This window comes from Pristis pectinata, chromosome 1 (genome assembly GCF_009764475.1).
Source record: "Pristis pectinata isolate sPriPec2 chromosome 1, sPriPec2.1.pri, whole genome shotgun sequence".
Lineage (NCBI taxonomy): Eukaryota > Metazoa > Chordata > Chondrichthyes > Rhinopristiformes > Pristidae > Pristis > Pristis pectinata.
Window position 1 is genome coordinate 143602649 of NC_067405.1, and position 23146 is coordinate 143625794.

General features: G+C 40.8%; 1 protein-coding gene across 1 annotated transcript; it reads left to right on the plus strand.

The window, feature by feature from the left end:
• The first annotated feature begins 2607 nt into the window (after positions 1-2607).
• Positions 2608-19268, plus strand: calm1a (calmodulin 1a). The gene is made up of 6 exons (XM_052013545.1): positions 2608-2734; positions 5690-5720; positions 8231-8374; positions 13103-13209; positions 14387-14522; positions 17318-19268. The coding sequence occupies exons 1-6, from the start codon at positions 2732-2734 to the stop codon at positions 17344-17346; spliced, it is 450 nt and encodes a 149-aa protein (XP_051869505.1). The 5' UTR covers positions 2608-2731; the 3' UTR covers positions 17347-19268.
• Positions 19269-23146: the final 3878 nt, after the last annotated feature.

The following is a 23146-nucleotide window of genomic DNA, read 5'->3' on the forward strand; positions in this document are numbered from 1 at the left end:
CTAATCATAGATTGGGGATTGAATGCAGACCTTATGCAATCATAATGACTTTACCACAGAGGCACTGAGGGAACCCAAAATTACTGATAAGGAGAGTTTAAATATAGTGGAATGATTCTGCAATTAGTATAAAAGTAATCCTTTGGAATCAGCTTCCAAATCAAGTGCAACATTTATCTTTACTTTTGGACCTTGACATTACATTTACTGGCAGATTTACTATGGATTGGCTGCTAATAAATCAGACAATATAAAAGATCTACAGCAAATGACGTCTAATGTACTACCCTGCTGCTAAGGTGGAACTGCATCTAATGTGGTCTTCCCCTTTAATAGCATGAGGTCTCATTACTATAAGTACCTTGATATCAATTATAGGTTCTCTGGCTTTGCAGTGGGAGCTTTGCATACTTATAAGCAGTTGTAAATGTTCATATCCATGACAAAAGAAACCATTATGAAGTAATAGCGTCACTTTCATTTTTGACTTTGTGATGTGACAGGTGCACTCAAAAAAATGGATATCTACTACATGGTGCATCCCCCAAAAATTAGGCTTTAAGTGCTTTCCAACAGCCAAAGTTTAATTTTTGATTCACCTGCCTCTTGAGGATTACTGATTCTATCATGTCACTGTGCACAAACCAATCAACCCACCTTAACAAAGGCCTCGCTGTCACATAAGCAAATGATAATAATGTCAGGACATTAAGCTGCATTCTGCAGTGGTATACCTTACTGGAATAAACTTATTATGTTGTCGAATAGACAGCTTAAATTAACCGGAAAAAAATCAATGTAGAAACAAGATGAAAGACTTTGTTGTTTCTGTATTCTGCATGAAATGTGCATGATTTGGAGACATGATTTGATTTGATTTTAACTGATTCACTGCAAAGCACCCACTGTTTTAGGGTTATTTGTGGTTCCAGTCCTGTCTGTCCAACCAAGTTAGCAGCCTGTAACCCCTCTGTATCATCACCCCGCCTTCATTCTCCCAACTTCTACTGCAATCTGTGACAAGACTGATCATTCACATCCACCACATGTTGTGTGATCTCTCACACACTGCCAAGTCTCTGTTCCCTGCCTCAGCAGAGAAATTGTGCCTAGAACAGGGCAAATGCAAGAAGCTTGTAATCAAGCAAGCTGCAGTATGAATAACAGAACAATCGGCTGATTTACATCACCTCTTAAATGTGGCTATTAACATAATCCATCTAAATCAGTGCGTATTTCAACAACAACGTGCAAACATTTTAATTCCATTTAATTTATGTATTTATTTCATTTTTAGGATCTGTCAAGGCCAGCATTTATTAGCCCTCTATAATTGCCCTTGAGAAAGAGGTGGCAAGCCGCCTTCTTCAACTGCTGCAGTGCTTCTGGTGAATGTACTCCCGTGCATTGCTTTTAGGGAGTTTTCAGGAATCTATGACGAAGTGTTCATTTTCCATAAGCCTAAGCTTTTCTATCAAAAGTAAATATTTCTTCTAAAAAGAACGTGCTTCCAATATCACCTCCCTCGGTACATAAACGTGAGCAGGGCGTGTGGTGGGTAGAGAAACAAATGCCTTTCACAGGCTCCAGAGACTTGAGCACAAACATCAGGACTGAGACAGTGCAGTACTGAGGGAGAGCATCGCTGTCAGAGGTACTGACTTTCAGATGAGAGGTTAAACTGAGGCCTAGTCTGATCTGTGCAAATGTAAAAGATCTCACGGATATTCATCCCCAATCAGTTTTACTAAAACATCAGCCAGTCAGTATCACTTTGCTGTTCGTGGGATTTTCAGTGCACACATTAGCTGCACTGTTCCAGCATTACTTTGAACTTCATGGATGGAGTGTGCTACATCAGTGCAAATCTTTGCTTATTGTGTCATAGATAACATGGCCCTAGAGGCCATTCAGCCCATTGCAACTTTTGACAGCCCATTCATAGAGCCATCCAATCTCACTCGTTAACACCAGCCTCTTTATGTTTGCCCTTTCATATTTATACAATATTATTGCTTCTGCCTTTAAAACAGTGCACCCCACAATTCAACTCCCTCCAGGGTGCAGTAATTATTATTTTCCTCTCTCTGCTGGTGCTTCAGTCCTAAGGTCGCAGTCCGGGTTGTGGATACCTGGACTAGCAGAGGTTGCATTTGCACAGCATTGGCAGCGGCTCCCGCTTCCCCCATCACAGGCAGCATTGCCTTGACGCATTGCAGGTACACGGCGACCAATGGCAGAGCGCGGCACATCCGCTCCCCCATTGCAGGTACGCCTGGGCCAATCACAGCGCGCAAGACAGGCCTGACGGACTTCCCCTCCCTCCTTACCCCGCCCCTCCCCCCCCCCCCACCCTTTCCGCGCCAACCAGGCAATCGAGCCGCGCCACCCGTCCCCTTCCGCTCCGACAAATAGGTCCGGCTCGGCGGCCAACGGGGAAACGCGGGCGCTCGGGCTGATTCGGCACGGAGGCGGTGGGATCGACACCGAGGGGGTGGGAAGGAGCAGCGGCGGCGGGGGGGGGGCTGCTTTCATCTGCGGGCTCTTTCCCGGGCCCCGCCGCAGCGCCCATCCCCCAGCCCTCCCCCTGCCGTTGGCGGCGGAGGGATACACAGTATATATGTAGGAGCGCGGGGGAAGAGCGCGGCAATCGGCGCCAGTGGGACCGCGACGTGTGGAGCAGCCGCCCGTGTCCGCAGCCAGCGCGCATTCCCCGTCCTTAACACTCGACATGGTGGGTATCTTCGCCTGGCGAAGGAGAACCCCGCGCCCTCTCCTCCTCCTTCCAGTTCCCGGGCGAGGGCACCCAGAGCCGCCCCGGAGGGAGGGAGAGAAGCGCTGGGACGTGTTTGTCGGTTGTCGCGGTGATCGGAGTGTGAGGCGAGAGGGGGGCGGTAAAATGGCGGCCGGTGTGTGGAGGCGGCTGTCAGGCGGATGGCGCGCTTGCCCGGGTGGATGATGGAGGAGGAGGAGGATGGGGAGCTGACCGTTAGTTCTCACAAAGCGGCTTCACCCCACAAGGGGACGGAGTGTGTAACCTCGCTCATGGAGGGCGGGTCCGGTGGAGGGGGGGGGGGGGAAGGTGGCGGTCGGTCTGCCCGGTCGGAGCAACGACCCACGTCCTCTTGCCTTTGGGGTTTTTTCGCGGCGAGCTGGGGCGCCGGTTCTTCCTGTGCCGCCGCCGCCGCCGGGCTGATGCTGCGTCTCCGCCGGCTTGTCCGCCTCCTCCCTTTTCTTTCTATCGCCAGCCGGCTCATTGCAATGAGAACACCCCGAGCGACGCCAGGCAGCTGCATTCACTTCGGAGGATTGATGGAATACACCAAGGGTGTGTTTATCTGTCTCATGCATTTGCGGTTTTAGTTTGCAAAATTTAACCAAAGAGAAAAAAGGGCGTGCGGTTTCCTGCTCCAGATGGCTGCTGCATGCAGCGAACCCAGCCTTCTGGATAAATCATCGCTGCAGTTCGGTTCATTCTCTCTGTCAGTGGTTAGAGAGAGGGTAAGGTACCACCTGATTTGTAAAGCAGGTTCTGCCGTCTCTTTTTACCCTCCCATCCTTCGCCATTTGAAGGTTATGGTGAAGTGCACATGGTTGCTAAGGCGTTTTCTGGTTGAGTAATTTGTTAAGTTTATCCCGGAGGCCCCGTCTGTTTGAGCGTATTCCTGATCGGCTTGATACTTGAGCTTGCAAATTGAGGGTAATGTCTGTGCTTCTAGTGTGCTGAACGAAATTGTGACCTCGTGTGCACGTCTACGATCATAAATTCATAATTGCTTAGGAGGCCATTTGGTCCATGTATTTTTTAAAGTGTTGTAATTGCAGATTGCATTGCTTCAACGGATGTCTTACGGAACTATGGCGTTTTTAGTATTGCTTTCCAGGCCTAGTTTTACCATTCTCGAGCATATGAGACATTTACCTTTGTGCTGTAAGCATTAGAAAAAGCTTTTCCAGTGGTTTATTTGTTTTGTCTTTGGTGTCCTGCGTTCTTTGGCAGGGGTTTGATTAATTTGACTGAGAATTACAAATTGCTTACTATGCTCCTACTAAATCATGTTGTTGAGATGGTAAGATTACTTTAAGGATAACAATGAGTTAATTAGGAATTAACTTTTGTCTGTGTAAATGGATTTTGAATAATTGCTTTTTTTGGATGTGGTTTGCATTTTTAATTGAGGTTGTTTATCAAATTGTTGCATATCTTGAAGTGTATAATGCGCAGCTAATCAAAACCCACTTAATTCAACTGACTTGGGAAACGGTAAATTACATGGCTAGCTGGAAGATTAATTTTTTGGCGAAGGGCACCAGTTATCTTGAGTAATCAAAAATAAGCATTATTTTAAAACTGGATCTCAGCAAGAACAAGTTTGTAGGTTCTGTTCTTCCGCGAGGACAGTCTTTGGAAGCTGCTAGTGGTGATTGCAACATTAATAGCTCTCCTTGTATCAGGGACTCGAACAATTTCATTTTAACCAGTTTGCAACAGTGGTGCAAGTTGCTTCACAAACTATCAACCAGGTGCAACATTCTTCATTGTGGCATCAAAGTTGCGCTTGCTGATTTCATCAGTAGGCAACAAGTTTGAAATGTTGTTTCTAAAGGAGAGCAACAATTCCTGCAAAGTTCCCTCTCCCCTAAATGTAGATATCTCCTGATATTTTAAACTTCACTTTCAAAGCTTAATTATTAAACTTCAATCAAAAGATTTTAAATCTTTATGTTGAAATTTACTTGATCTGACTGAAGTAAAGGCTTGATTAAACAAAGTTGTTGCAAAGTGGATCTTGTAATTAAGTATAGAGCTGAAAGCTTTGAACTTGTTCAGGTGACTGGGCCTTCCAACCACCTTGGTATGACAATACAATGTATGCTACCAGCTGTCCTGATCTAGTTTAACATCTAGCAGATTGCTTTGAACTTTTTATTAATGTGGAAGTTAAGTTCAGTATGCAATTAAAATCTTGACGTGATGAGCATGGGTATGGCATATCCATCTCCATGTAACCTGAAAACTAAAATGAAGACATATATCAAGCTAGCTAGTCCAGTGGTATCAGAAGCTGAATACATTCAATTTGGTGCTTCTGCTGTGCTGTCAGTTGCATTCTCAATTATGGAATATGCAAATTGATTCTTGTGTTGGTCTCCTGTCAGATTAGCAAAAGGTGATTTACTTGGTGTGCTTGGGAGATGAAGGCCATCAGTCCACAAATCACCAATTCATGTTTTTTTGGAAACTTGGGATGCCTGTACAGCTACAGATTGAAGGTCTTGAATAAAGACAGTCTTTTGAGCTCTGAACTATAGAATTGGGTTTGGTTTTCCATCTTTCGTTCATTTAGCAGGTTCATTTTCTAACAATTGCAGCTTTTGCTGCATTCCGAATTTTTTATTTAAAACATGAGGGTGGGGGTCTGTTACTCAATCTTGGACTGGAAATTTCTGCCACTCAATTTGTATTTCTACTTTATGGTGTGATCTTGAACTGTATTTGTTTTCATATAAAGCTGTTTCAATTGCTTAACCTAACTTAATCTCAACTTGTTTCACAAAAACTGAAAATTACCTCTGGTGCTAAAAAACAGCTTTGGAATTGTTTATAGGGAATAAATGGGTTGCCCTGGGTGGGTTAATATCTCAATGGTGTATATCAGAATTAAGTTGATTGAACTTTTTCTTGCAGGCTGACCAACTGACTGAGGAACAGATTGCTGGTGAGTGACTTTTGTACTTCTGGAGTTTGGCTGGACTTGCACACAAGGCAGAAAATCACCAAATTTATGCCATTGTCAATTAGCTGAATGTGTGGAGTTAATGAATGTATGAGAAGTGATGTAACAAAAGCAACTGGGGGTGAGGACCTGAAATTTAGACTAAGATTGTCCATCTGTATTTTCCACCAATGTAGCACATGGTTGGCCAAAAAAGCTGTGTGCAATCTTATAAGCAGTCTATTTCTGTATGCCCACATGGCCACTTGCAAGTACGTTGATGATATTAAACTTTTTAAGAAGTGCTAACAGTAAAAGCCTGTGTTTGTATACATCATAGAACTGGAATGAAGTAATAAAGCAAATGGTTTGCATGAAATATCAGAACTTTTAGTGGATCCAGCTACTGCAAAGTTTTACTTTTACTTGAGGGTGACAGGGATGGAATTACAGCTCTGAAGATTTAAGAGATGTTAGCTTGCCCGAGCCAGCCATGTTTGAGTCCGAAATATTTGATTCAGATGTTTCCCTTGACTCAAACTGGTGTGGAATGTTAATGTGGTGTATTGAATGTTCTGGTGTTTGGAGAGCTGTCCTATGCCAATGCCCACTAATGTGCAGGAAGTTAATTAAATGCTTCATTCTGGATTGTGCTTCAAGTTGTGTTGGATGTCTCCAGTGGGCTTTAGATGACATTTCCTGGGAGTAATGGTTTGAAGCTGATTTCAATATTTTTGATTTGGCACATGTATTTCATTGTTCTACAGTAATCTTGATTTTAGTATACACGTAAAGGAATTTTTATCAAGCCATCCAATGCATATACCACCTTCCTATCCAGTGATAATAGCCACCTTGCCCCAGTTGAGATCTATTAATCTTGGCCCATAAGTGCATTCAGCTGATGTAGACTAAGGTGGAAATGGCATGAAAATGTACAACAGCCAGTAGCACTGATCATATTAATTCCAGGAAGATCAAAGGCAGCCAGTGAAAACTGCTCAGATTAGGGACAGTCAAACTTTGTATGAGAAGTTCTGGGGGCATCCTGTTTAATGCAAAAAATTCTAATTTTAAATTGCAAGGGCAAAATCTGTAGGCTAGAAGTATTGTTTGGCCAGAGATATTAAAAATACAGCTTCTCCAGGCGACTGCTATATTTGTGTTCATTTTATTGGCTGCAAAATAGTTGCCAAACGCAAGTTTTCAAAATTATTGGTTTATACTGTTGCAAAAGATTGGCTTGTTTCTGGATTTATTTAAATCAATACAACTTGCATTATTTTTGTTGCAAGTGTAGATGTAAAGTAAGTGATCATGTGTATGTATTAAAAGCGTCCTTGCATTTGGGCAAATTTGAGTAATTGTAATTTTGTAGGGAAGTGTTGTAGTTTGAGTAGTTCAAATTTTCTGTGCACTGGTGTAGCTAGTAGGGCTACTGACACCCAGTGCCAGAGACCTGGGTTCAGTCCTGACCTTGGGTGTTTGCACATTTTCCCTGACTCCATGAGCTTCCTCTTTGCTCTTGCTGCATCTTGCATTCCAAAGATGTACTACTTGGTAGGCTGGCTGCCTGTGATCTTCCTAGTCCTTAATCCAGGTGCATGGTAGAATCTGGGGAGTTCATGAAAATGTAGAATAAAAAAGGCATTAAAGTAGGATTAAGGTAAAAGGGTAGTTGATGATCTGTGGACTGAGTGGGCCAAAGGGCCTTCTTCCATACCGATCTTTCTATGACAGATGCATGTCCAGCCTGGTCTGAATTAGAGTTAAGGGATCTGTTGGTTTTGTGAATTAATCACATCTTTAATTTTTGATCTCAAACAATGGATTTAACTCCTAAGTCATCAGCATGAGTAGCTCCAGCAAAATTGAATTCCATTAGGACTCCATTGCCTGGTAAAATATTGACATGGTTTCATGCAAAAGCATTAACATGCCTAAAGGAAAGATGGTCCATATTGGTAAGTGGTAATACTGAATTATTGGGTTCTTGTGGATATAGAACATGAGAACTGAAGTGGAAGGTCTCAATCTGTTCTTTTTCTTAAAAAAAATCTGGTAACTTGTTATAGTTCAGCTTAATTTACAGACTTAAAATTATGTAACATGACTATGAAAATGGCCCAAACTGTAAATTACTTTCATTTGTAGTTTCACTTACCAGTAATATACGAACAGCCATAAGGTTGTAAAATGTTTGACTCCATGTGATTTTTTTTTTGGTTGCAAGCTTGAACATGTTGACCTGTCAGTCAGATTCCCTTTAGCATTGTGATGCTAATTGAGTATCTTTAAACATTGAAATATATATGGCAAGAGTGGTCATTTGTTCTCTTCCCTATAAGAAGGTGGCATGAGAAGAATAGACTAACAGCAATTTAAAAATCCTAAACCTTTGCATGTTAAAGCAGTTATCAAGTGCAATTAATGATGAATTTTGGGTTAAGTATTTTGAACTGTAGGAAATTCTTTGCATGTGGTTCATTTGATGACCTATTTACTCCTTTCAGAGTTCAAAGAGGCATTTTCCCTCTTTGATAAAGATGGCGATGGCACCATCACAACGAAGGAATTGGGGACTGTAATGAGGTCTTTGGGCCAGAATCCTACTGAAGCAGAATTGCAGGACATGATCAATGAAGTTGATGCTGATGGTAAGTTTGGTAACTAAATATTTACCTTGTATCTGAAGATGACCAGAGTTGACTGTGTCCTGTAATCTGTAGTTATCAATATTCATGTTATCCAAACCCAAAATGCTTTAAATGCCAGTTAGTGTGCTGATGGTGAATCTAAGTTTAGCTGTTATCTTTTTCAGGATGTTACTTCCTTGCTAAGAATAAATGCAGTACTTTATTGGGGAAAACGTGCTTTCATTATGCAGTTTTGAAAGTTGTACCAAAGCAAATAAATTAGTGACTTGTAAAACAGTGCTTTTTCTCATTTAAGATATGCATTAAAGTAACTAGCTCTTACACCAGTTATGGGGTAGCTAACTGAGGCTAGTGAGGTACATTGAAAGTCATGATATAAGCTTTAAAAACTAAATTACTGTCTTGATATACTAGTCTTCATTGCAGTAGCATTGAAGTTTATTTAGTGAAGGTTAGTTTTTTAATGATCTGAAATTTGTTTTTGTTATTTACCTGTTACACAGCTGAGCACTGTTCTTTGGCCTTGTGGGATTCTGACTGGGGAATTTACTTTCCCACAAAACACTTGGTATTTTCTAGGTGTGCCCATCTGATTTTTTTTTTCTGCCTGTTCAGTGTTTCAGTTGGGAGCTGTCTTGGTTTACAACATTGACAAATAGTGTGCATTAAGTTTTTTGGGAAGGAACTTTGTATGTGTAGCAGGAGTAGGCCTTCAGGTCACTTCAGCTGCTTTGCCTTTCAGGTAATGACTAATCATCTTCCTCGTATCCATATACCCAAAATCTTTGTTTCCTTAATGACCATAAATCTATTGATCAGTTTGAATGAACAGTGACAGTTTCCACACTGCTCAAAGTAACACAACATCCAAAACATGGGTTGATCAGATTTGGCATGTAGCCACAAGATTTGGGAAACTGACCAAAGAATTTGTTACACATTGTCAGGATTGAATATGGGGGTCAAGAGCCCAGAAGTGGGTCATAATGCTAGTTGTATTTTAATGGTACAAGGAGGCTGATTTAAGACAGCAGTAACTAAATCTGAGAGTTGGTATTTGAGCTACAGATTTATTTAGAGATGTAAGTTTAAGGAGTGAAGTTCTAGAAATATCTACAAATGCTCAGTATGTTATATCTTTGGAGTTGACAGTGCAGGTCAATGACTTTAAAAGGCTTGAAGTTGGAGATGAGCCATCCATTGAAATGAAGGGGACTTGGAGTTAATGATGTGGAAAGTTTTTCTGCACATGCTGTCTGACCTGCTTTTGTAGTATCCTCTTGTTTTTCTGAACCTGTACCATATGTATAACTTGTTTTGTTAATATACATGACAGCAAGTTGATTTGGCTTGAGGGAAGGTTGGGGGGTGGGGGGGGGAAGAGGATGTGAAGGAATATATGGCTAGGGATTAATTTGTGACAGCCTAAAGATGTTGGCAGATATTTCTACTGACTTAAGTCTCCCCATTTAGAAATGGGGACCAAAAGATCGAGGTAATGCAGCTGATGCCAAAGGGGAGTATGTAGCAGAGCAATGAAGTAACTGAGGACAGTTCTAGAGGTGGGAAAGATTGAAGGCTTTCTGGCTACAACTCTTAATTGAACCAAACAATATAACCAAATAATTATGGGTACCATCTGGTTGAGTGGAGTTATATGGTGAAAGATGTTGAGGCTTCAGAGGCAAGGAAGGATGGATTCCCTTGATTCAATAACTGGTCTCATTGATCATTTGATCTAGACTTGTATGAATTCTCCTGTGGGTGAGGGTTCAATTATTCTTTTCCTGTTTGCAAGGTTTGGTTTGGGCTTGGCTCCATTAATTGCTTGACACTTTCAGCAAAACCATGTGGCTGTCATCTTGCTAGATATCCTTGTCTAAGGAGAAACTTGTTTAAAACACTGGGGCCTCATTGCTGTGGGGATTAAGATGTGCAGTCACTCTGGTTATTGAAGTAATTGAGTTTGAGTAAACTCAAATGACAGTGACCTTCAGTGGATGGATGTGATTTGGACAAGTTTAATTAGCAATTGGAAAAAGTCATTGATTTGAAATATTTGTGCTCTCCATAGATGCCTGTGATTTGGACAAGTTTAATTAGTAATTGGAAAAAGTCATTGATTTGAAATATTTGTGCTCTCCATAGATGCCTGACCAACATTTTGTTGTTTTAATTAAAGGTCTCTTAAAACTGGTTTGGGCTATATTGAGTGGATGCACAAGTAAATTAGGCCATTTCATTAATCTTTTTGATTAAATATTGGGTTCTAAACTGCATTGTACAGGAACAAGCCAATTTAGTGTGGATAATTTGTGATATCAGCTTTAAGTGGCAGCTACATACAATATAGAAAATGACATATTTGGCAGATATGCTGGGACTCTTCCAACATGGGCAATAAGTTATTTATACTTGTGTAGTATAATGTTTATCCTGTAATGGGTAAGGTCTTCCCAGAGTACAGTAAAGGGCAATGTCAGAGCTGACCAATATCTACCCCTGTATCAATCTAGGTATGGTGTTTTTATAGAATGCTGGGCAGGTTAGGGAGTAATTCTTGACATTCTACTGTTAATCAACCTAAATTCAATGCTGATTATTTGTGGTATGCCCAGGTGGACCAGTGTACAATGTGCTGTCACATTGTTTCCATCGACAAATCTCATCCAAGTGCTGCAGGCATCTGGAAAAGAGCAGACTTGGTCTGCTTTTTCCAGTTCAGCTTCTAAAGCCAGCAGAGGCATCTTGTTTCTATCAAGTGGCTTATTTCTACCTAGATAAAAAGCAGATGTCCTGGTAGATACTGTTCCTGACTAAGTCAGAAGGTTCTGGTAAGTCCTGCCTGAGGGTAGCATAACTCATCAGGCTAGCACTGCTGTTCCTGTCCTTGTTTAATGTTACTGTCAAAGGTGCTGTCTTTAAGTTGTTAAACTGAGACCTAACCTGTTTGGTAGATTTATAAGAACACATGACAATTGAGTACAGGACAGTGACACTGACTAATATTTATCAATGTTCCCATTCAAATTTGTGGGACTTGTGTGCAAATTAGCAGCTGTTTCCCATGTGTTTGTTTCAAAGCTGTACTCACTGGCTGTAGGATACTTTGGGTCATTGAAAGCCATAAAATATGCTATGGAAGTTTCAATTAAGCATAACACTTGTCACAGTATTCACTTGTGACAGGTTTTTTGGCCCATCAAGTATGCTGGCTCTACAATCCCATCCCTTGCTAATTTTCTCAGTAATCTGTTACCACATTGCCATCAATTCTACCACCCACTACACTAATGGTAATTCACTGTAGCCAACTAACCTACCGGCCTCTGGGGTGTGGGAGGAAACCACATCACCCAAAGGATATCAATGTGGTTAGGGAGAAGGTGTAAACTCAGACAGCACCCAAGGTCAGGATTGAACCCAGGTTATTGGAGCTGAGGCAGCAACTCTACTGGCTGCAGAACTGCCATTTATTGATGAATTTAATCCTGGCTGGCTGAAGAGGCCAATTGTTTTGTATGAATCTAGATTATGAACTGAAATATTGATTGAAGGGCAAAGAAAAGAGAAATTACACCTGCTGTGGTAGCAATGTTCCTTTAATGCTTGCAGTGTCTGGAGATTGGAGCCTAAATTTTATTCTTTGCAGTATACCTGTCCATCTACTTCAGAGTGGATCAGTTGCATTCCCTGGTTCTAATTAAGTTGTAGGTGTGTAGTTGGGGGAAAATTGAGTTTTTTTTTCCGTAAAGCACTGCTGGGTGCACTCAAGAAGTAAAATGGGTTGTTCCAGGTTGATGAAACTTTTGTCAGAACTGCTCTCAAAAATCACTGAAATTCTTCATTACAGAAGCATAAAATTTGTCATGTCAGCAGCCAATTTAAAATCCAGTATGATGTCATGCCAGGTACATCTGTCTATAGACCTTTCAGGGTTAAGGTTGGACAGTTTCCATTGGGATTTTTTGGTTCACTCCACCACTTCCTTCCCAGTTTCTTCCAAGCAACAGCTGTCCTTGGGTATACTTGCTGCTTGATCTCATCTTCAGGGGAAGATCCAATACAGATTGGTGGTATCTGCAAAGCAGCTGCATGTTCTGAGCAAGCCCAGTCCTGAGCTTGTCACTAGGAAATGAAAGCTTTTAAAATATCCTGATGGTGAACTTTAGATGTTTACAATTAATGCAAGCTTGCAAGTTGTCTTTCTGAATCTGAAAAGGATAATTACTCCAGATTCTGCTAACTGCATTGTATCCTTGCTAATAAGGTAAAAATTGTGCTGTAAGGTACAGTGGAAATGAGAACACTGAAAACTATTATAGAAGCTTAATTAACTATCGACATTCTTTCTCATTAACTTGGTGTCATCGTGAACCTGTCTAGCTGGATAATTTCAGTAGGATCTATTAATAGTTTAATGAGATTGGCTTGCAGCTTTAATTAGGTCAGCAGATACTGTATGGGGTCACATCCTGATTTAGAATATTAAGTTGGTAGCTTTGAGCAATGTTTCATTGTACCTGACTAGCATTTTAGCTCCTATGTGCACTGGTGATCATAGCTGCTTGTAAATATTGGATAACTTGGCCTCCTGTAATGCAAAACCAGTTTGCCATGATTGCAGCTTTATGCCCCAGTTACATCAAATTAAGCAGTTCAATCTGAAAAATACAGAAATCATCTAAGCTAGTAAATTGTGTTAATTGTTATAATTGCTTTTGTTAGGTAATGGAACTATTGACTTTCCTGAGTTCTTGACCATGATGGCTAGGAAAATGAAGGACACAGATAGTGAAGAGGAAATTCGTGAAGCATTCCGTGTATTTGACAAGGTATTGTGCGTGGGTGTCGGGTAGTAGAAGGGATGAGCACTGACAGTATAATACACATAGTAAATCTTTCAAATGAACATGTAGATTGTGTCGATGTGGGCCAAATGGCCTGTTCCTGTACTGTGTTCTAGATGTTTTGGCCCAACTCTGCAAATTAGAAATAAAAGCTGTTCCCTCATTATAATTTGATTGCAACCATGAGGAAATACTGTCCTGGAATGGCAATGGGTTTGCTGCTCTGGAAGATCGAATTAGCACCATAGTGGTAGTCTCTATACCATCACTGATCCAAATACTGGTCATCCAGTTCTGCTCAAAGGTAATTAAAATGTTATTGCTCTAAGTACTGACTGACCTGTTTTTCACTTCTGCATTTCAAATTTGGTTGCAGTGTTATCACCTAGATTCTCACTCAAGATCATCACTTCTGTATTGTTTGTATTCATTACCCATTGGAACAAAACGTGTATTAATCAAAACTGAAGCCCCTGCTCCCCATCCAATTGCAGTTTAAGATGGTGGTGAGCAGCTTGTATCACCAGAATCTGCATGAAGGTTCTTGGTCAGTACTATTGAGTTAAATTCCTTTTGAGTCGTAGACTAATACAGTATGGAAACTGGCCCTTCAGCTCAACTAGTCCTTGCTGACCACAGCACCCTCCCTGCTAGTCCCAATTGCCTGTATTCGGCCCATAACCCTCCAAGCCCCTCCCCTCCATGTACCTATCAAAATACCTCGTGTTGCAAATGTACCCAGCTTGATCACTTCCTCTGGCAGCTCATTCCAGGTACTCACTACCCTCTGAGCAGAGGAACTCAGCAGGTCAGGCAGCATCTATGGAGAGAAATAAACAGTCAACATTTTGCACTGACACCCTTCAGGACCATGATGAATGCTCAAGTCATGATCAGGATTCATGAGTCCTGATGAAGGGTCTCAATCTGAAATGTCAACTGTTTCCCTCTATAGATGCTGCCTGACTGAGTTCCTCCAGCACTTTGTTCCAGATTCCAGCAATTTTAGAATCTATCTCAGATGATCAGATATTTAAGTTGGGGTCCTTGACTTAGATGCAGTCAAAAGGGATAAGGTGCTATTAGATTGCAAGACTCAAGAAAATCTACACTCTAAAAGTACACCAGGACTTGGCTGATGTGATTTTTGTTTAATATTCAGGATGGTAATGGCTATATCAGTGCGGCAGAGCTGCGTCACGTTATGACGAACCTAGGTGAGAAATTGACAGATGAAGAAGTAGATGAAATGATTAGAGAAGCAGATATTGACGGCGATGGTCAAGTCAACTATGAAGGCAAGTATTTTGTCTCCTGTTGTAGTCTGAAATAGAAACCAAACTGAAAATGAAACCAAGAAGGTTGGTGTCTTGGTATCAAATTGGTATGTTTCTGGACTTGTCTGCCAGTGTGAAGCTAGTACAGATACTGGCAAGTACTGTAAAACAATTTTGTGGTTAATGACTGGTACAGAAATCCCTTCAGTGTTCCAGTTAAGTTTTTAAACTATACAAGTATTGTATGCCAATCAAATCTGAAAGTACACCAGATATCAAATGAATATTGCATTCTTGCCATTTCATCTATTTCTGGGAAGATCAGAATGTATCCTCCCACAGACTACAATATACCTGTTGTATAGACTAGATGACATGCTTATTTTAAGGGTGAGTTTCTTGGACATTTTCTAGGCTTAATGTTAAAGTTGACAATGTCTTGTTGATGCCAGTGGGATTGCATTAAACTTTGTACAAACAGACTGGGGGAAGGGCTGAATCTACCTTGAGTGAACGGGTACACATTGGGCCATATGGTTTGTATCTACTTTGAGCAAGATAGTTGGTGTAGATTGTAGAGCAGTGGGTAGTTAAGGGGCATTTGGAGGAATTCATTTCTGCTACTTTTTCATTTTTACACTTGTATGCAGCTGAGAAGTGAAGTTTGTAAAGCTGCATGAGTGATTTCACTTTCCACATGAACTTGAAGGCAATTATAATTCTTGGTAGGACAGTCTTCTATAATGGTCTATTGAGACAAGATTCTAAGTTTGCCCCCGTTCATTGTAATAGCAGGCTTTAGCTCCTAGTCTCAGTTTACATCACTTGCATCAATTAAACAAAGTCTGGGATTTACATTACACCAGTTGGACATTAGACTTGTGAACATAAAAACATGGCCATTGTGGAACCACAAAACAATATTCATTTGCCTGATTCTGAATCAAAACTTGCTGTTTAAAAATTTTTTGCATTACTTTGCAAAGGACTGACATGAAATGGGAAGGGTTCCTAATTTCACTTGGATTACTGTCTCAACCTCAACCTAGCTGAGATCATCTAGTTTATGGTCTACCCATCTCCCAGGTTAAATTTTCTTCCTACTTGAAGCTTTAAAATTAACAAAAGTAGATGATTTGATGCTTTATCTTGAGAGAATTTTGTTAGACCATTGTAAAACTGGTGCAGAGGTTTCCAAACACTTGGTGTCCCACCTCCAGGATTTTAATTTTCCTGGTCTCCATTTTCCATAAAACAGTGAGGTCTCTAATTTAACTGATCATAAGCCTAAACCTTGATGTAATCAATTGTACTTGATGCTTGGTTCTAATTGCCTCATGTGAAATCTGTCATGTGTAAATGTTAGTTATTCTGTATTTTGTCCTTGCCCATGTGTTATTTATGCACTAAGTCTCTACATGTCAGTTTTTTCCTATTCATTCTTTTGTCCTTTGACCAATGTTTAAACCATGGTTCACTCTTAAATGAACAAACATTTTAATGAACTGCATGATGGAGCCAGATACAAGCCTGTCAAAATTCCAGACACTAGATTGGAAGCAGTTGCATCCATTCTTATACCAGGCTAGGAGGTCATGATTGAGTGCTTTTTCTGGAATAGTTGCTTATTTTGAGACTTCATTGCCTGCTTTTTGACAGTTTCCTCCCTTCTCCACTTGTGGGTTTTTATAAAAACAGGAGCTAGGCACCTCTGACCATATCTATCATATCTTTTGGACATTTGCACTAACCAGAGCAGAATGTCTGATGTACATAAGCCATGGGTGAATTGCCTGACATGTTGCAAGTGATGGGTGTGATTCTATAGTGCAGGCTGTGCTATTAATTGGCATAAAACTGAAAGCCAAGACTGTACTCAATGGTGCCAAATCAGAATAATGTTGACAACTTGAAGATCATTCCTGGAGCTTGCAATAAGCTAGCCCTTGGTTTCTGAATTGATTTTGTTTTGCTATCTGCTTGTGGGTGTCACTAGCTGAGAACAGAATGGTGGCTTGCTGGGGTGTTGCTACTTTGTGGGATTTGGGTCACTTAAGAGAGCAGTGAACCAGATGGAGTTTAAACGAAAATCCATTGCCACTATTGCTGATCCTAGTTTTTCAAGATTTAATTATTTCAGATTTAAATTGGTCTGCACATCAGGCTTAAGCTTCTGGATCAGTCTAGATCTTTACTCATTAATTCAGTGGTTTGAGGTAGAGGTGATACAGCAGAATGGTTGCAAGGAATAGTTTCTACATTATTCCTACTTTACCTTTTTGCAGTATACTCTATTACCACATAGCTGAGCAGGGCACTTCACTGACTGGAGCTCATTATTGAATTGTTCCACTTGGGTACAATTGGTCTCATGTTGAACATGATGGTATTGGGTCTGTGATGCAGAATAAAAGACATGACAGATGGCTGCTGTCTGTCTGCTACAGTGCTAAACAAGAGGTACTGTTTTGTTGGCTTTTGGCAGTTGCTTGTCCTTTGAAATGAGATTAATTTACATAATTAACTTCACTGGCAGGAATGTTTTCATTCCTAAATCTGAAAGTGCTTGAAGTTCAACTGCCCCTCTTGCTGCATTGAGCTTTAAATTGGTTATGTGCTGGCTTCAATTCAGAAGTATTGTCTACAAGTAGGCTGTTCCAAATTTGCAGCAGCCTGTTGAAATGAGACACCAGATATGTATTACCATGAGCTCGGGCATATTGGGCCTGTTTGGAAGCTGTGCAAGGAGATGTCTAAACTATTACTGATATTTTTCAAAGCAACCCAATTCATCCTTGTTTTTTTTCCTTCCACAGAATTCGTACAGATGATGACTGCAAAATGAAGACTTTTACCTTCCCCTTCCTAGAAAAGTTGAAATCTTTTACTTACCTCTTGCAAAATGTTCATTTATTCATTCTGTTTCTGTATAGCAAAAGTTACTGAATGTCAAAAAAATAAAACCTGTCCACAAACTCTGCATGTAAAATGATCAGTGGTCCTGTCCCCAAAGATCTTCAAGCCATGCATCAGTAAAACTTGTACTACCTTAAAAACAAAGCAATTGGACTCTATGAAGTTCCATGCTAATAAATACACTGTTTGGGCTGGCCAGTTTTTCATGCATGCAGCTTGACAGTTGAGCACAGCCTGGCTCTGTTAATTCCACTTTATGTTCTTTGTGGGAATAGCTTAGTTTTTTCCAGTTGTATATTGTACCAGGATGATTGTTCCTGGAAAGTTGGTTAATTTTGTGTGCTACGGCAAACTACAATAGAAGGTTGTAATTGTGTGATGGTCCCTGGAGTGGAATCGTTCTCATACTTAACAGTGTGCTCAAACAATTACCAGGACTGAAGATCTTATTTTAAATATTAAAAAAGGATGGCATGTCTGTATAAAACTTGGTTAACGTGTCTGCATTGCACTATAGTGAAACGGATGTCAGGCAATTTACCGTTCACTGAATTTTTAAAATGACCTATGAAAAGGGGGTGTCTTGAACTCTCATGTTTATCTTCTGTTCTATACCATAACTTGGAGCCGTCAGAGTATATATCTACATAGGACTTCAGCACAATGACGACATGGCTGTTCAGCAAATTACAATTATGTTCATTCCAAGTTGTAAATGCTAGTCTTTTTTCCAATAAAAGACCATTAACTTAAGTCTCTTCGGTGCCAAAATTATTTGCTATTAATTATTTGCACAACCTGTATGTGACTTCAAATTATTTCCTTGTTGGATTTTCATAATGGCCACTGCTTCAACTTAAAACCAGTAAGTGAATATTTGCAATACATGATTTTATTAATAACTCTTTTGGGTGGTCTTATTTGCAAAAGCTGACATGCAGCAGAACCAAACATTGCTGTGGCATGTAATTTAATGTCATGTCCTGATTTAAATTTCTTAAGTTAAATGGTCACTAGTTAATTGCTGCAAATTATAAATTCATACCAAACCAAGCAATTTCCAATTAACTTCTATCAAAAGGTTCAAGTCTTCCTGCTGTATGGGAAAATTCAAGGATTTGAAAGCTTAAGTAACAATGCTAAACTACATGCTGGCTGTTGAATTTGTCATCCTTTCAGGTAACTGCAGAAATTTATACTTTGGCCTATCTATTTGCACACTGCTGTCAAGGCTGATTTTAATTTTTCTTCCCTTGGCCTGAGATGTCTTGATGTTTCAAAGCTGAAGAATAGATGTGGAAGTTTGCTGCTTATCAAAAGGGGAGTCTACAGAGGAGACAAAAGGCCTGTTTATCCCTTCCTTGCCTCCACCCCAAAACCCAGGGTTCTTGATGATATCTTAGGGTTTAGTTGTTGATTCCTTTAACTCCCCTCCCCTTTCTCCTGACTTGGACAGTGAATAGGCCTGGGAATTCTTGAAGGCAGCTTCATGCATACTGATTGCAGATGTGCAGTTCCAGTCCTGCAATACTGGTTGGCATTCTTGAATTTGAACCACAGCCAAGGCAATGATAAGCTGGCACTGAACTGTATCTAAAGATGTAATTGTTTTTGGGATTGATGTGATGCATCTGAAATATTGTAGGGTCTATAATATTGGCAGGTTGTATGCTGATAGTGCATCTTTCTTGATGCTGTTAGATGTGGGAGATGCTGGTTTCTCAAACGTGTATCAGATGAAACTTAATGTTGCTATGTTGTAAATATGCAGACCAAACTTAATGCTTTCTGTATTAAAGTTTTAGCAAAAGCAACACCAATAAACTGAGCCAGTAGTGCTATTTGTGAATAGCATTGTGAATTTGTCAAATTTTTCGCAATGTCTGCAATTAGTACCTTGAGGGAGCTGCATTTTCACTCACGAGACCAATGTTCATTGATCTTTTTACTTTGGAATGAGATTTAACATTAGGGATCACTTCCTTTTGAAGATCAAGATAATGCATAGTCTACATCTAACCTTGCAGTACAAACAACTGATTATTGGGTTGGTGGGATGGAAGAGGAATATCAAGCTGTATTCCAATCAGCTGAAGCTGGTTGTCTTTCCCTATTTAAAATCTGAGGGGAGGTAGAATAAGCATGGGATGTGATTGCTGAACTAGCATGTACTCAATGGGCCATTAAAGTATAGAAGAGAATGGTGCCAAGGTGTTCAGTGGTTATAATTGGCTGAAACTCATGAAAACCTGAGACATTGTTCCTGCTTCTGAACATCACTGGGACAGCTTTGAAGTCTTGTTCATGGGTATGTATATGGATAGGAAGGGTTTGGAGGGATGCAGGCAAATTGGAGTAGCTTGGGTGGGCACCTTGGTCAGCATGGATGAGTTGGGCTGAAGGGACCACTTCCATGCTGTATTACTAAGATCACTAATTCTTGAGTACAAGTGTATGTAACTGATTTGGTCAATCTTGCTTCAGCTGGTCTTTCCTGGTCCTTAGGAATAAATTCTTTTGAGGTACATGGGGCAATTGGTTGTTTATTCACTAGTTACTAGCTAGGCTAGCAGTTGTTCAATCCCTTTTTGCTTTCTGGACTTGGTAGATTGTTAATTATTTTGGGGCTAATTGAAAGTTAATGTTATAGGTCAGCAATCAGAAGCATGGACAGCAAATTCCCTTGGAGGGAGGAATGAGTTTCTGCAACAATCCAGTTGCTTCCATTGATACTACTTGGATTGTTTCCTCTGGAGCATCAAAGGCTGAGGGGTGACCTGGTGAACATCTTTTCCTGGGGTGGAAAGGTTGAGTACTATGGGTTTAAGGTGGTAGTGGGGGTGTTTTCCTACAATTTTATTGAATAAACAATACAGAAATACTCCTTTGGCCTAAATTGGTTATAGTGCCATTTAATCTCATTTCCATATTCAGCACCAAAGTGGTTGAGTTGCTCAATTCTAACCACACTTTTGGGATGATTCACAGAAGCCATTTGGTGCATCATAGTTAGGCTGTTTGGAAAGATTAATTGGATGGATCTTGACACCTTGGCAATTTAAATAACTTCCAATTAATTCATCCACTCTCCTCCTGAATCTTTTGAGTCAGTATATTTGAGATCGCTATCTTGTGTAAAGAACCCACCCAGTCGATCTAGTTTTGCAAATCTGCATTGCAATCTGATTAGATGCTTGGGAGAAATCTTTATTCTGAAATTTGAGTTGATAAAGGGAGATGAGATAAATCCACCTCTGCTGGTTTGTCAATATGGTTCCTGTCCCCTGGTCATTTGGTTCCTTGCCTGAAATGTTATGCCCTTAAAATTCAGTCTTGGTTTTGTAGTTTTCAATTGCCTTTCAATGTTTGGTTTCTGGACTAAAGTTCCAGATTTGAGTTGTCCATTAATTTTAAGCTACTTTCCATTGAATTCTTGGCCCACCTGTGAACAATAATTTTCAATCACAAATTACAATTGCCATTCCATTGGTGATAATGGAAGGGACTGCATGTTCAATGCAAGCTTCTCACTTAGTCCTGGTATTAAGATAATGAATTAAAGACCAATGCTCATACTGAACAGTTAGTCCACATCCTGTCTTCAGTTTGTCTAGCTATTACATTACTCCCACCCTCTCTATCCAAGTGAAGGCCAGCATAGACCCATCCCACTGGCTACTGGCAATGTTGATGCTGGAATCCCTCATTTTCTTCACTGAATTGCAATCACATTCCTGGGAGCTCTCAAAAGAATGGTTAAAGCACATTCTTGGTTACAGTCAAAGAAAAAAAGGGGCTTCCATTGAATGTTCTGTATCACTGTTCAGTCTAAGGGTGGCATCCTTTCCCTTCACTCTCCCTTTCACCCCCCCCCCCCCCCCCCAAGGAATCATCACAGCTAAATTGCTACAGATTCTAAAAATCTGATATTAAGGGAAAAACTGGCAATATTTTAGGTCAGGCAGCATCTGTACAGACACAGTGCCTGGAAGGGTGGTAGATGTGGATTTGCCAAATGTGTAGCCAAAATCTGGATAAATAAAAGTAATCTATTTTTGACTCACATTGACACATCAGGCTAGGAATTCTGCTGTATTTGTGTTCTGATTCACCTTTGGGAAATTGGTGGACAGAATATTGAAATATTGTCTTAAGTACCAAAACGTGCTAAATTTTACAGTCAGCACTTTTATACATTTACCCAGAGGTCATCTACTCACTTTGCGTTCAAAGATGTTATAAGCAAAAAGTGCAGTGTTGTCTACAGTGGAAACTGCATTGAACAGGTCAAGCAAGTGTGGATCCCTTCAACCAGTCAAATTATTGTTAAACCTGGATTGCAACAGAGTCAAAATGAAGTTTTTAGTGGGTTTAAAGCATAGTACTAGAAGCTAACACTGTGCAAGCTATGTCTATACTGCCTCAACAACCTACCATGGCCACCAAAGTAACCTAGTCAGTATCTTTGGCACAAATAGCTCAATGATTGTGAGCACTTTAATCTCAGTGTTTAGTAGCAACCATGGGATTTGGGCTTGCTACAAAAACATAAATACTGGTGGAGTAGACCATCCTGCCCTTGAAGTTTGCTGCGCCATTCATGGCCAAACTTGCTCCTCAGCCATTTCCCTTCATTGACCCCTTTAGTATCCAGAAATGGACCTCTGTTGTGAATGAACACGGTCTTTAATTCCAAAATAACCTTTATTCATCATAAAAAACAAACTATACACAAAAATAAAACAGTGCAACCCTTTACATTCATGTACGGATCCATCATTAGTGTTACCTTTTTATATTGAAAAAACACAGCATCGATGCCACACGTGTGGTTCCCTGGGGGCTACCCCAATCCCCTATTTACAAGATTTAAGGGGCTTTCTCGCCTGACCCTGACCCTCCCTCTCCAGTGGTACAAGAACCCTAAACTGTAGTCCTTTCCCACCGAGCCCTTGCGTTGGCTGCGCCCAGCTTCAGTGCGTCCCTCAGCACGTACTCCTGCAGCCTGGAATGTGCCAGTCAGCAGCATTCCCCTACAGACATCACACAGTGCTGGGAGACCAACAAGTTTCAGGGAGACCAAAGGGAGTCTTTCACCGAGTTGATGACCTTCCAGCAGCAGTTGATGTCCGTCTCTGTGTGTGTCCCCGGGAACAGCCCGGAGATCAGAGAATCCTCTGTTACTCAGCTGCCGGGGACGAACCGTGACAAGGACCCTTGTATCTTTTGCCACACCCTCCTCGCAAACCCACAGCCTGCAAAGAGGTGGGCAACTGTCTCATCCCCAGCGCAGTCCCCCCGGGGGCAGCGCGTGCTGGGAGTGATGTTCCGACCATGCAGGAAAGAGCTGGCTGCTGGGGCAGAGAATTCTAAAAGTTCACCACCCTATGAGTGAAGAAACATCTCCTCACTCAGACTTAAACAGCCGTATTCTGAGACCGACTCCTGGTTCTGCACACCTCACCTCATGCCAGCATCCAGTTTGTCAATTCTTGCAAGGATTTTCTACATTTCAATGAGATCTCATTCTTCACACAATCTCTCATTGGGCAAAGTGCAGCGTTGTCTACAGTGCATCTGGGAGCTGCATTGAACAGGCCAAGCAAGTGTGGATCCCTTCAACCAATCAAATTGTTGATAAACCTGGATTGCCATAGAGTCAAGATGAAGTTTTCAGTGGGTTTAAGGCATAGTTCTAGAAGCTAACACCATGCAAGCTGTCTATACTG